This window comes from Lepisosteus platostomus, chromosome 12 (genome assembly GCF_059453375.1).
Source record: "Lepisosteus platostomus isolate fLepPlt1 chromosome 12, fLepPlt1.hap1, whole genome shotgun sequence".
NCBI classification, from domain to species: domain Eukaryota; kingdom Metazoa; phylum Chordata; class Actinopteri; order Semionotiformes; family Lepisosteidae; genus Lepisosteus; species Lepisosteus platostomus.
In genome coordinates, this window is record NC_142622.1 from 22,659,650 (window position 1) to 22,674,032 (window position 14,383).

The 14,383-nt window shown below is 42.3% G+C and overlaps 1 protein-coding gene across 2 annotated transcripts in view; it reads left to right on the top strand.

Moving 5' to 3' along the window:
* Nucleotides 1–14,383, top strand: part of tex10 (testis expressed 10) — a 38,932-nt gene that overhangs the window by 23,898 nt on the left and 651 nt on the right. For both annotated transcript variants that reach the window (XM_088601416.1, XM_088601415.1), the window contains exons 13-14: nucleotides 12,896–12,976; nucleotides 13,948–14,135. In XM_088601416.1, coding sequence (XP_088457542.1) covers nucleotides 12,896–12,976; nucleotides 13,948–14,135 — 269 coding nt within the window. The remainder of the gene's footprint in view (nucleotides 1–12,895; nucleotides 12,977–13,947; nucleotides 14,136–14,383) is intronic.

Sequence of the window (14,383 nt, forward strand, 5' to 3'; positions counted from 1 at the left end):
TCTCTTGGGAGAGTCTACAGTTTTTAGAGAGCTACAGCATGACGTGAGGCATTTGCTTCCTTCACCCCATCAATCAGCCTGCTTCAAGTCTGTCTCTACTTTTGTGCTTTGTACAGTTTCTTCTCGCAGGCTTTCTTTCACGTGTTTAAACATTTCAGTTTTCAGCGATTGCAACCATAATGCTTTTGACTCTCATATTTTTTCTACACCTATTACAGAAATTACAGTTGTCTTAATAGACTACCGATGTTTTATTTGCTCTTATGTCGTAGTACACTTGCTGACTAGGGAAAGGCCCTTTTACAGTGCTTAACAATCAAAGGCAGTTGACTTGCATGTCTGCTTTGCCTTACGTTGTTCACAGCCCAGTGATTTTTTTATTTCACAGATGCTGCCTTGCCTCACGCATCAGGTCATATTGTTAGAACTTCCATCAAGACCCACTCTTGTGGTACCAGAGAGAGGAAAGCACCTTTCCTGGCTTAGCAGGCTGCACTCTGTAGACTGTTGTTTTGCGATAGGTAGTGCGACGTTATGTGATGGCAGCACACAGTTATTATCTAAAGATTAAACGCGCCCTGAGCTGCAGTTAGGGGTAGTTTGATTCTTTTTTTTTCCCTCTTTGCATTTCCCCTATAGGGAAGTCTTGAAAAGCTCAAAGTGCATGTGGAGAGCTTTCTCAAGAGTTTGCAGTAGAGAGTGGGGGGGGAAACCCAAGGCTTGCTTTGTAAATGTCAGCTGGAGGCGGCATCAGTCAGCGGCCGCAGTTAAACGCCACGCAGTTCAGCCGTAATGAGACAGATGTAGGAGAGTGACAGGGCTCTGGTACTCCACAGTTCAGCTCCTCACAGGGGTTACTTCTTAAAAGAAAAGGCACGACAATCTTTGTTCTCTTCCAGTGCTTCCAGTTGTTTGAAAGACCAGGAAGACAGATCTTACAGAGGAGGTGGTTTTTATATGGAAGGGGATAACCGATAATGGCTGATGGCTTTGTCCTGAGATGGCGTAATTATTTTAAACCCTTTCGTAAAGATCAATATGTTGGTACTACCTTTTGAAGAATTTTTATTATGCTTTATTCCAGTTGCTCCAGTTCACCTAGCTGTATACAGTAAGTGGGGATTAGCATTGCTGATGGAACATCCCTGTGATGGACTAGTGTCATGTCATGACTAGTGTCAGAGGTCATGTGTTGTCTCGTCTGTTTAACTCTTTGGAAAACAGGATGAGGTCTGACCCGATGAGTCTGTGGCTCAGGTGTGAAAATAACTGACCTTTTACATTACAGGAAACAAAATGGCAAGTTTTGTTTTTCTACCCAAAGCCTGACTTGAAGCCAGGCTTTCAGGGAGTGAAGACATACTGATTGGCTGCACATCAGGGTGAACACCTTTACTCAAGCTACTTGTCCACATGTTGAACCAGACCCGAGTTGAAAACGCTCACATGATCGTTAGAAATAAATGTGTACAGTTGTTTTCCGGAGGGGCTGGAACCAGAGAGTGATGGTCATTTTAGCACCCGAAGAGGTGGCTGTGTTTTATCTGTGAGCAATGGAGCTGAAGGAGGAAGGAATTCACCTTTAGAAGACGTAGTTTCACATCAGCCAGTTTGTTTGCTGGAGTAGACCTGTCTTCATTTCATCATGGTTACTGTTAGGCATGCTGAAGTATTGTGAAGTCAGGTATGCAGTAGAGAGTCAGATACTGTGTGAAATTTTCTAACATCAACTGAAGACATCATCATGTACGAAATTGTCAATTTCCTGTAGATCAGGCATTCATGATGATGGTGACACAGAGACCTTGATAAAGATGTACTTTTCCCACTGGTTAGCTTACGCATGATCCTCTAATCATGGATTTTGGAGGCAAATACTCTCATGAAACTGAACCTATATGGCACAGACGTATTGCACATTGGAACAAGGTGAAGTTAAGTCAACTCTGACACATAAAAATTAAAAACATAATTGTTGCTGCTGCAGCATGTTTGGCTGTTCAGGGGGAGGGAGTGCAGGTGGAGGGTGGGATTGGGAAGATGTAAGAAGCTGTGAGAGTGGGTAGGAGGAAGTACGAGGAGGGCTCAAGAGATTGAAATCTGGTTGACGAATTCCAGGGGAAGTTCGAAAGCAACAACCCGGAAATTAATGGAGAGATTAGGTAGAAGTTGGGGTGAAGTTTCTGGGATAAATTTGGTCTTTAATATCTGTCTGGTGTAAGAATCTTGTGAAAGAATACAGGTGTCTTTTGCCTGAGTGGAGCCAAAAATGCGTTCGCGGTTCGTTTTATAATTGTTGAAAACTGTTTAAATGAATTAGTGCTAGTTTAAGTCCATGCATTCATAGTGATAATATAATTCTAATTCCTTACATTTTCTTGGCAAATTGAAGGTCAGAGGCCTTGACAGAACACAAAACTGAGCAAATGTGAAGTCTTAAATCTGGTTGCTTAATCTTGTAGACTCTCGTGCAAAAACCAGACATTTATATTTTCACCATGGGAGGAACATGGCTATAGTGGACAGCTGTTCTGTGACAAACCTTAAGCACCATGGGGAGGAGGGGCATGTGCTGGTGGTTCTGTCAGCACCACGTGTCTCTTCAGTCACAAAAGTGACCTCACTGTTTATATGGTGTCGTTATGTTTGTCCATGGCCGTCTGTGACTTGCTGCATTGCTCTGGAGGAGAATTCTATGTGGACTGTGTGACCGTGAAGGACTAAGGAGATAAATTCTGTTCCAAACGCCTGCATAGCTTTTGACAGCCCATGCTGTAATCAGTGCTCCTCTCCGCACGGTCGTCTCTGAGGGGCCCTGCGTGAAGCAGTCTGATACTGCTGTGTCTGTGTCTTCTCCATTGTGTGCGTCGAGCATGTCATATCATGGATAGCTGTTGATACATAGCAGGAATCTTCCTTTATAAACAAGAAGTGTGCAACATTTAGATTTTTCTTTTTACCTTTGTCCAATACATTTGGGTGTCACAGTGCTGCAGTGTGCATCCCAGTCTAAGTACCCTACTAGATCCGATTGGGCGGTGGGCCTAGCTGCCCCTGTCTCTTCCCATCAGGGCTAGGCAGACAGGAATATTAATCATCTTGGGGGGTTAGGGCCGAGATTATTGACAGGCTCCTGCTGCCCTCCATTAATGCTGATTAGAGCCGAGTCTGCCCTGGGGGTGGGGGTGGGGGGGAGCACATATAAAGACTGATAATTTGTAAGAGCTCATGGCAAAAAAGAGGGAAATCAGTTTTCATTGCTTATTATCATGTCCGGGAGACTGTCACCTTATCGCATTTTAATTGAAACGGTGTCCAAGACAAGTGGTACAGAGCTGGGATGAGGCAAGGGAGAGGGGGAGCCTACAACATCAGGGGCTTAGATTGCCTGGATCACTGTTCAGTGCTCTTTACCTGGAGGAGCAGCTTGTACTGCTTTTGACTTCAAGGGCTGTGGCGGAAACAGATATTTAATGCCTTTGCTCATACTGTGGACAAGGAAGAGCTGTTCCATTCCGTTCAGCACATGCGTATGATTGTGTATAAGATTCTGTTGTATTCACAACCTTGTGCTCACTCCTGTCATGTTATGGTAATACTGCAGTCTCTCGCTTAGCACTGAGGGTGCATGCTAAAAAATGGAGCCCTGTGGGAGTCATTGTAATAGAGACAATAGCTTTCCCAAAAGCACGATTCAGTGCATGTGGATGAGAGGATCCAGGGGCCTAGAAACTCTGGGTGCTTCTGTCTGATCTGTCTGCATGTCACAGACAGAAAAACAGGCATACAGCCTTTAAATTAACAGCCAGGACAAAGAGCCATTGGTGATTCAGCTCTAACCCTGCACACCTTTTGCAGAACTGCCAGAATTGGGCCTTGTGCGATTCACAGTGCCAAGTTAGGTTGAGGCTGTTAAATAATCATCAGGCACCACTGGCAGACCACCCTCACAAGCCTATTCTTAATGCTCATGGGAGCATATAAATGGGTTACTGTTTATTTTTATTACTGTTTTGATTAATCTTAAACTAGTTTTATTTTAGGACTTGTACTGACTTTGTAGGCATCTCTTATAGAATCAATATAGCAATGTAGAGCCAATTATGATGTGGCTGTATCATTTGTTTTTGTTTCACTTTTTTATTCCTGTTTCTCAATGAAATTTACTCAGAATGCAAGCTGAAGAACCTCACCTCATGAACTGATTTCTGTTGATGGTTGCGAGAGAGGAATTGGTGATTCTTAATGAATTAATTGGAAACTCCCCAGGTTTATTGCCCTTATCACCATAATTTGACCTCTTACACTGAGCCCCAGTGGGTACAGGCCTCTGACCTCATCACCCGAATTTCACAGAGACTGTTCCCTCTGCTCATCTGCTTCCAGACAGTCCAGAGAGAAGCAGCTTTATAATTGGCTGATATCTCCGGCCAGAGGTCCTGATTCTCTGTGTCTGTTCAGGCCCTGACTTCCAAGTCAATGCAAGCCAACTGCAGAGTGTTGAAAATGTCCCTCACCAAAGGTCACTTCAGGGATGGCAGACACTAGGCGTAAAATAGACTGAAATAAGAGGCATTGTTTTCACCTCTGTTTCTTACAATATATTTCCTTGTTTTTGATTAGTTCTGTGCAGAACTTGAAAACAGCATTTACATGAAAACTAAGGTTTCATTATTGAACAAGCACCTTGTCCCTCTGTCTGTTTTAATAATATGAAGGTCTTGTGTTTAAACAGGGTTGTTCATTGTCAGGGTGCCAGAGGAAAGTGATAAATGCTAATGAAATGCAGCATAATGATTCAAGCCTGACATTTTTGCATGGAAATTAAGCCCTAACAAAACCTAGCCTGAGGGTCAAAAATAAATGATAATCTAAAAAGAAAGAACACTAATTTTGCTTCACAATTAAGCTTCAGTTTTGACTTTTTCATTTCTGTGTCCAAGTCAATCAGACGCACATTGGAAGAGCAATGGTTTCAGAGCATGGAACAGACAGTTATTACACAGCAGATTTCATTTGCTTCAGTTCCAGTAATGAGACTGTATTGTTTTATGGATATTAGAATGCCAATAGGTGAAGACTTCCCTTTTCCCCCCTTTTATTATAAATGTTTGATAGAAGTTCAAATTAATGAGAGAGATTTGAAGTGTGCACTCCCCTTTCGAATGTGACAGTGTTGGCTTTTAGATTTTACATGGGACGACAAAAACTGCAAAATGAGCTTTAGCAAGCAGTTGGTCCAGCTGTTAACTCTTTCTCCTCAGCCCCTTTTCTACCTGTTCCTGTTTGTTACTGCTCAACTCCTAGATCCTTGTAGTTTTTGAGCACCTGGGGAACAGCACTTGTCTGATACATCTCAGATCTCTGAGCTATTGCATTATTGTTCTGTAGTTTTCTTTTGAACTGTGTGCGGGAGTGTTTGCTATTGCTGTGTTTCTAAACTTTTGAACAATTACTACCACATGCAGAAGAGCTGAGGGAGTAACGAACTTCTAATGAAATTGAGATATGACAGGGGGGTGACCCCTTTAGGTGATCACATGCGATTAAGGCATCACTGGGAAATGTCAGCCCTGTATTTTGCAATAAGCGCCGAACCACATAACTGTCTTTTACAGTGCCTGAGCAGTATTGATTTTAATACGGCTGAGATAGAAGATTTTGGTATACATTTCTCTATGTTATTTATGCCAGAATTACAGTACTTTCCCCAGTGCTTGGTTTGTGAATTGATTAGACTTTTCTGGCCTAAGGTGCTTCAGTGCTGTGTTTTTGATGGAATCCTGTTCATGTTCAAACCTCTGGACCATGGATTACAGCAAATGTAGCTTATCTGTTTGGGATGGTAAATTAGGACTTTTTAAAGATAAAACATGGCTTGATTGGTAAGGAAAGCACTATTGTATGACTGATGGCAACCACACTGCTTTGCACATGAATTAATTGAGCATTAATTGCAGTGGAAGTGACTGGATACAAGCTGCAGTGCAGTGAATGTGCAGATGTTCAAAATGCTGTCTACCAAGGGACACAATTCTATGATCATATTGGTGTCTACCATGCCTTGTGTTTGTGCTCAGTTGTTCCTGTCGGTTCAGTTCAGGATAAATGTTCAGTTTTAAAATGTGTAATGTGAGTCTAACTACAAATGTCATGCTAGTAATGATTGAGACCTAATGCAGTGTATGACTTTCAGTTTCAAGGTGTCATCATGATCACAGCTTCTTTAGAGTGAGCAGGAGTGGTCAGTAATGCATCTGAAGAGTACTGGCAGTACTGTCACAGTTATTCTTCTAAAAAGGCCACATAAGAAACCCAAGACCTTGGATTAAGTTGATTTTGGTATAGAGGATTATATAGGTCCTTATGAAATGTATAGCAATGATTAAGAGGCACGTGGTAATGCCTCAGTGGCTGTAGTTTGTCATAAATAGGATGTGTGGGAATCGATTTTGTCTGGTCAGGCAAAGATCCCAGCAAGCAACAGTAAGAATATCTAGAATAATGGGAACCTGTAGTGATCAGAAGACTAAAAGAGATCTAAAAAAAAAGATCTAAATAAATGTATGGACGTAAGCTACAGCTATAGAAAAAATGGTAGCTGCTTTTGTTACATTAATATTAATAAATATCATCCATCCCTCACTGTGGAACACAAATTTGTGGATACTTTATTCGTAGTCTGCAGGTGATACTATGCTTGCTTAGAAAGATCTGTGTCACTGAATAGGCTCGTGACAGGTTTGAGACTGAGCCTGAGATACATGGGGCTCATCCTGTCCACATGTAAATTTTACTGGGCCTGAAAAGTTGTTATGTCATGTGATACGCTTCTGCGGATTTGTTTTAGCATTTTTTTCAAGCAAATATTTAACACTGACAGTTTGCCAGAGGGAAAAAACAACCCTCAACCAAGGCTGCAGAACAAAAAAAAGGTTCAAGTCGAGATCGTGGCTCGTGTTTACCATCGTAGAGGTGCGAGTTTCCTCTGTTCTTTTTGTCTTTTTTAATTCCCCGGTTGTTGTTCTTTGCTCCGGCCATGATGTTTTTGAACACACGCATTGCTGTGGTATTGAGTACAGGGTGTCCAAATAGAACTCAGATGAGAGACGAAGGCTGCAGAAAACTGGGGTGGAGGCATCTGACTGCCGATATGTGCTGTTTGTTCAGCCATTTCCCGTGTGCTTTTTATAAAAGGCAGCGGAGAAACAGGATGAAAGTGCCCATCAGAAATGTTTGAAACTCTGCCTCGAGCTTGTGCTGGCGCGATCCGGTCCAGGGGTTAATGCGAATGAGGGGAGTGTGCACAGTAATTGGAGGTGACACAGGGCGAATTAGATGTGAGCAGCACTGGGGCCAGTGTCAGACAGCACGCGGTGGGTTTTTGTGATATTTTATGAGCACAAACAATAAATAAGTCTGGGTACGCATGCGAGGTAATGGAAAGAAATGAAATTACAATAATAGCATTACTTTCAGGTTGGATTAAAGAGCAAATGAAAGGACATGTAAGCGTCATTCAATTTGGCTTTTATTATTAGCCATCGACAGCCATTAATCAGAGTAAAATCCACTTACAAAATGATTAGAAAAGCCTCAAATTATTATTTCCTAATTGGTAATAGCAAGTTAAGGTAATTGTTGAAGTAGGCAGTTAACAGCTTGTACTGCAGAAACTTTCCGGCACTGCAGTGATGTTGGAGTTCGAACATGGCGCTTAACTGTGCTAAAATGCAGGCCTGCTCCCTAGGTGACAATTTCACCTTATGACCTTGCACCTATGAGGGCTGCATTTTATTATCAGTTCAATAAATAGCACTTTTCCATTTTTATGTTTGCCTCCTTCTGGTTTTGCCCTACAAATGATTTTTGTTGTGTGGAGCGGTGGCTCTGTGGCTAAGGATCTGTGCCTGTGACTGGAAGGTTGCCGGTTCAAATCCCGCAGCCAGCAGAGGAATCCTGCTCTGTTGGGCCCCTGAGCAAGGCCCTTAACCACAACTGCTCCAGGGGCCTGTACAATGTCTGACCCCAAGCTTTTCTGCCTGTCTGCGTGTCTGTGTCTCATGGAGAGCAAGCTGGGGTATGCGAAAATATGAATTCCTAATGCAAGAAATTGTATAGGGCTAATAAAGTGAGGTTATCATTATTATGATTTTTTCCCTGGTTGGCTTTGTGGCTGAGGATCTCCACAGTGCTCTAGATCTGGATTTCCCAATCCTGGTCCCGGAAGACACCTGCATTCCAGCCCGGCTCTCAGTTACACACGCACGATCTTAATTCACTTCATGATAGGATTCATTTGAACTGTTTTCAGGTCTTAAACATGCTGGAGGTTTGCCTTTTAACTATTGCATTTCAGTTCCAAAAGTATGAGTAGAAAAAAAAGCTTTCTGGCGTTCCAGTCAATCAACATTCAGAAAGACGCTTTCAGTTTGAACCTAAAGCTGGGATACCTGAATATAAGAGGGTGGAGACTCCAGCACTAGGAATACTATACTAAAAGCCTTTTGTTTGTACCCTTTCCCATAGCCTATATCGCTAACAGCATGTGTCATAGCATAATCAGATTTGCCCTTCACGTCCTTGTGAACTGAGTGATCGTAGGATTCCACACTCGGCTTAAAGTCCTTTTTAGCAGGAGGTCCAGTAAGTGCCCCCTGCATGTCTGCAGCAGAGGTACTTCCTGAAAATACCCATGTCATAGTGTAACTTACCTGGGTCTGTTACTGTTGTGGCCAGGTGTGCATAACTGGCAATGTGAAATGCTTGGGTCAAGAGGATATATATATATAGAGAAGTGGCAATTGTGATACAGGGCTGTCCGTTCTGGTTCGTTTCCATTTGTGGATTGGGAATGACAGTTTCAGTGACGCTGCTACAGCAGCATGTATTCCTGTAATGAAATACCTTGCCGCAAAGAGGCTTTACAGAAATTGAATTTGACTGAGGCTTCACACCCTCCTATAGTTTTCAGCTGAGACTCAGTTCCTGGAAACAGCTGGTGCCTCTGGCACCTGCAGTATTTGTAATCCAGACAAATAGAACATTTGTAATGTCTGGGAGAGCTGGTTCCTACAGTGGTGCTCTGAGCAAATGTTTTTCTATTGGTTTGTATTGTCTTCTTTCTGACCACTGTCCACAGCTCCTTGCTTTCCATGTCCCCCTTACTGTCCTGAGTGGATATTTCTTTACCTGGACATAAATTATTCATCCTGTCTTTGGTATTTATTGCGAAATAAGTCTCATACATATAAACCCTATACAATAGCCCTTGAATCTATTCTTATTATTGATGAGCTGACAAGTTGGTTTGGAAATAATACAGGTGTATATCAAGATGCTTCAACATTTATGATGTAAAATGTAATTGTGTATGAATAGGAGTACTGAATATATAAAAAAGTACAACTATAAAAATAATTGTTTTTCAAAGTACATAATGTTCATGCCTTATAAAGGTTAAACATAATTGCTATACATTTAATTGTCGAATATGCCGTAGACTTACCTGATAGATTCAGTGAAAATATTTAGAAGCTTCTGGAACGTCACCTTGATCGCCACTGGCTGTTTAAGGAGTCTGAAAACAAGCAAAACTCTCAGAACCACTTTAACATGGGGAAAATCGGAGAAGTGTCAGATCTAACGGAAAAGATTATTGACCATAGTGGTGGCTATGAAAAACCACATGACGTCTCAGTTTTGACTTTGGTGTTTAATGTATCTGATGTGATGGTCGCTACCCCTCCAGAAAGAGGATGTAAGAACATTTTACCCCAAACATGAGGTCAGAAAAGTGGTTTGGAGAATAATTTACATCCCCGGGCTATAACTGGGAACCTTAAGAAAACAAAGAGTTTCATCAGGGCTCAGTGCCTTCTTTAAGATAATGTTTGAGGTTTACCTCAGGAACCCCGTGAGAATTCCATAGCAACAAAGAAAAGACACAAGGTTTGATTAACAGCTTCTACCAGACTTCCTTCGTCTAATGGGACCACATGGTAGTGGTGAATGAAACACTGATGGAGCTTTGAACAGATGTACGATTAGCACAAAGGATAATGAAAATCAAAGTCTTCGTGTAGAAGTTTTTTATTACTTAACTACTTTACATAAATGTTACAAGAGGAGGCCATTTAGCCTGTCTAGCCTGTTTGATAAATGAATTGATTTGAGGATCTCATCCAGGTGTCCAGTTATCAGCTTCGTCAACATGGCTAGGTAGCTTGTTCCATAATTCCCCAAAGCTTGGGGCAAAGAAGTGCTTCCAAATTTTTTAAATGTACTTTCACGTAGTTTCTACCCATGTTCTCTGATCTGTGTTTCACTGGTGATTCTGAAGAAGTTCTCTGGTTTGACAGATCAGTGTCTTTTAGAATTGTGAATACTTGTCTTTAAGGCTGAGTTCTTATAGCCTGTCAATGTAGAACATTCCTTTAAACTTTGGAATATATCTCATTTCTCTTCTCTGAACTGATACAATAACAGCAATACGTCTTGTGGAATGTGGAGACCAGAATAAACTAAATGTTTATTAGTACTTTGTACAATTTTACATTATTTTAACATAACTCTGCACTTACAACAATATATATATATACTGATTGCATCCTCTCTTGGTGCTGTAGTTAGAACAGAGGGACAGGTTCCAAAGTTTTTCGCAATGTCTAGCCATTAACTGGTATCTCTTGTCAGGAAACTGAAGCTTTGTCACTACAGGACTATATAATAGGGAAGAGGCTGAACATCCCTCATGAGGAGTAAAACCCTTTAAAATGTACAGGAAGCACCTTCTTGTGATTATGAAAGACAAAAGAAGGTTCACAAAATACTGCCAAGGACCTAATACATTTGACTATCATTCATTTAGAAATGTGTAATTTTGACAGGTTTTCTGTTTATATATACTATATTAAAAGTCATAAAAGGTATAAATTAATTTGGTCTGTTTTTAGTTTTGTAGACTTCAAAGCTTGAAGTCTTTATCCCTTCTTTTAGTCTTTATAAAGCATGAATCTGTTTCCCGTTCATTTCTCTGCTCCCAAGTTATTCACACCAGATTTAATGAAGCTGCATCAAATGCCAGCCTCACTTGGTATTTGCTGAACAGAGGCAGTTTAACTTCTATGAATTTTCAAAAAACCTCTTCCGTTGTGAAAACACCCCTGATTTCCCATATAATTTGTTACTTCTCAAGCCTGTGGAGTTTATTTAAAATTGGCGCTGTGTTGCGGCTGTATGATCTATTAGATTGTACCGTTTTTGAGAGCCCTCTTGCTCAGGCGCTCTGAGATGGGCCTGGGGTCCTGCCTCGCTCTCTTTTAATGATTTTGGGACAGGCTCTGGGGTGCTGCAGCCCCTGCACCAGGACAAGTAGCTTTCTAATGCTGGCTGAGTCTTACTAAAGTAACTGTGCAGTGGCAGTTTTTTGGTTTTCTTGCATGAATGTCCTGAAATGTCAAGGCTCTCTGTGCGTTACTGATGGGAGAGAGGATGGAACAGGACAAGGGAAAGATAGACCAGCTGATAGACTGGATATCAGATAGACCAAACAGATTTTTATCCGTTTGCTTTTTAATTTAACTTATGAGGTTTCTTAATTAAGAACAGGTATCTTCTTGAAAAGAGGTCTTGATAATCCAGCCCATGTAGGAACTAGCAGCACCAGCAGCATCATAAGAAAGTGCATTATTTTCAGAAATATAGTGAGCATCAGAATACACGTAGTATTCAATGTATGCACACATCTGTTTTAAAAAAGAAAATGCATTTGAATAAGTTTGGGCATCTTGTTGCTTAACTTGCTTAATTGACTTAGTTTCATAAATGCTAAATTCCTTAATAATGTGAGATTGTGAGTGGGGGAAAAAAAAGAAAACAGCACCTTTATGCCATTGGTATGGTAGAATCTGGACCAAGGTTTTGTTAGACCAAAGACCCGATGGCCTTTGCATGACGTGTAACATCTAGGGCTCAGAGACCAGTGAACAGCCAAATGCTTGTCCAGGCTCTTTGAGAGGAAGGGAGTATAATCCATCTGCAATCTGGTGTAAAGCATGTACGTAGCTTGTATTACTTCCAGGAATGGCTCCACATGCTCATAGCTAGTGACTTTTGCAGTAGATGATATGTTGAATTTATCTGTATTTGTTGAATTAAATGTCAGTGTACCTTCAACCAAAAATATGTTCCTAATAACTTTTAGAATTTGTTTCAGTCATATGTGATGCTTCTTTAAATGCTCAGTATATCTGACTTCCAGGGAAACAGCCCGTATCGGGGACAGTGATGACTATTCTTTACCAGTACTGCAGAAAGAGAAATTGTTCTCTTGGCGTGGGCTGTATCTGGAATTGCATTCCCTGCACCACAGGAATTCATCTACCCATTTTCTGAGCACTTCATCCAGTTCAGTGTCTTGGGGGAGACAGAGCTTCTTTAAGCCCCTTTAAGGAGTAAAATATTTAAAACGTTTTGTAAACTGTTGTCATTTACAAACCTTTAACCAAATGCAGGCATTCGGGTGGCACTGAGTGGATTTATGACATAGGCATTTTGGAACAGCAGTACTTTACATTGTCTGATTTCATGTTGCTGTGCTTTAAAGTTTACAACATGTAGCTTAGTGCTTTGCAGGCAGCAGCATGGAGTAGTTTTAGGGCCTTGGAACGGAGGGTTGTGGGTTCAGATACCTGCAGGGACACTTCTGTGATGCCCTTAAGCAAAGTTCTTCACTAGGTAAATCACTGCAGGATTAAAAATAGATAAAAAGCACTTTACAGTGTGAGCACCCCCTGTGAATTCCTTTTCTGTGACCGACATCAATCTGTGCAGAACTCTCCTGCTTCGGAAAAGCTCATCTTTCATCCTTGTTTCCTTTTCTCCCTTTTCACAGGAAGTGTGTCACTGCTTGGAGACAGTTGGGTCCAGGTCTCAGTGTTTTGACATCCTGCAAAATGCCATCTGTAAAAACCTGGTGAGTCAGAGGAAGGGATGCTGAGTTAATATACTGTATGCGATGCCTGTCTGTATTGGTAAAGCAGTGTGGAAGTCTAAACATCTATTGACGTCTAGTTGTGCAGGTTAAAAGTTCTCAATGGTAACACAAGGAGAAAGGTATCCATGCTTAAGATCTTGGTTTTTCTCATAATGGTCTGTGCAAATGGCCTTTTGACACAAAAAAACCTTATGTATCACTCCTAAGCATTTTACATATATTTTTCCCTACCCTAGGATAACTAATGATGCTGAAAATGCTGGGCACTGTCAGTGTTTGTTTTTTACAGCAGTGATGTCCACTTATCTGTGAGCAGTAAAAATCACTCTTGATAGTTTAGAACTATTTAGTGATGAAGAACATGGCTAGATCGGTGCTGAGGTGCTGTCTGGGTGGAGTTTGTATGTTCTCCCTGTATTCGCATGGATTTCCTCCCCCAGTCCAAAGACATGCAGGGAGGTTAAGTAGATAATTGGCTGCTGTAAAAAGCAGCTCTGCTGTGAGTTTGTGTCAGTGTGTTCCCTGGGGTGGACTGGCATCCTGTCCGGGGTCTATCCCACCTCGCACCCACAGCTTCCTGCGATCCCACTGCAGCTCTGCATCGGATAAGCGGTTACTGAAAGAGAGCTGATGATGAACGCGGTTAGACTACTGCGTGTGGAAGGTGGAGATTAATCTCTTTCATGGCTGTACTTACGAGTACCCATGGTACCCGTCTTCCACTGTGGAAAACCGTTTCAGTCCCTAAAGTGTGAATTAGAAGAGAGAGTTTGACGGCAGTAAAACGGTGCCGCTGCATCTCAGTGTTGATTACAGAGTGTTACTGAAGTTTATATCCTGTGGTATTTATGGCAAACAAAGTAGGCCCGTGGTGTGGTCAACGCAGTCAGCGTCCCTCCGCCTTCCTGCGGGTGAGTCCCCGTCTCTCACGCGGCTTCGTGCCGTTGCAGGCGAGGCTGCAGGTGGTGCCCGACAGCACAGCGGCAGCCCTCCTGCGATCGGTGTCCCGGCTCCTGGGCCCCTCCCTGCTGCCCAGCGAGGAGCTGCTGCGCTTCCTGGCGAGCTGCTGCCTCAGCCTCCTGACCCTGCTGCTCTCTCTGGACCACGAGCCGCCCGCCCAGGACAGCTCGCAGAAAAGGTCAGGACCCGGGTGGGGGGGCAAAATAATGGCATCAGCATTAAAATAAATTCCCTACACTCCTACAGTGCTTTTCTGATCACACCACTCAAAGCGCTTTACAGGTAATGGGGACTCTCCTCCACCACCACCAGTGTGCAGCCCCACCTGGATGATGTGACGGCAGCTATAATGCACCAGTACACTAACCACACACCAGCTCTCAGTGGGGAGGAGAACAGAGTGATGAAGCCAATTCATAGATGGGG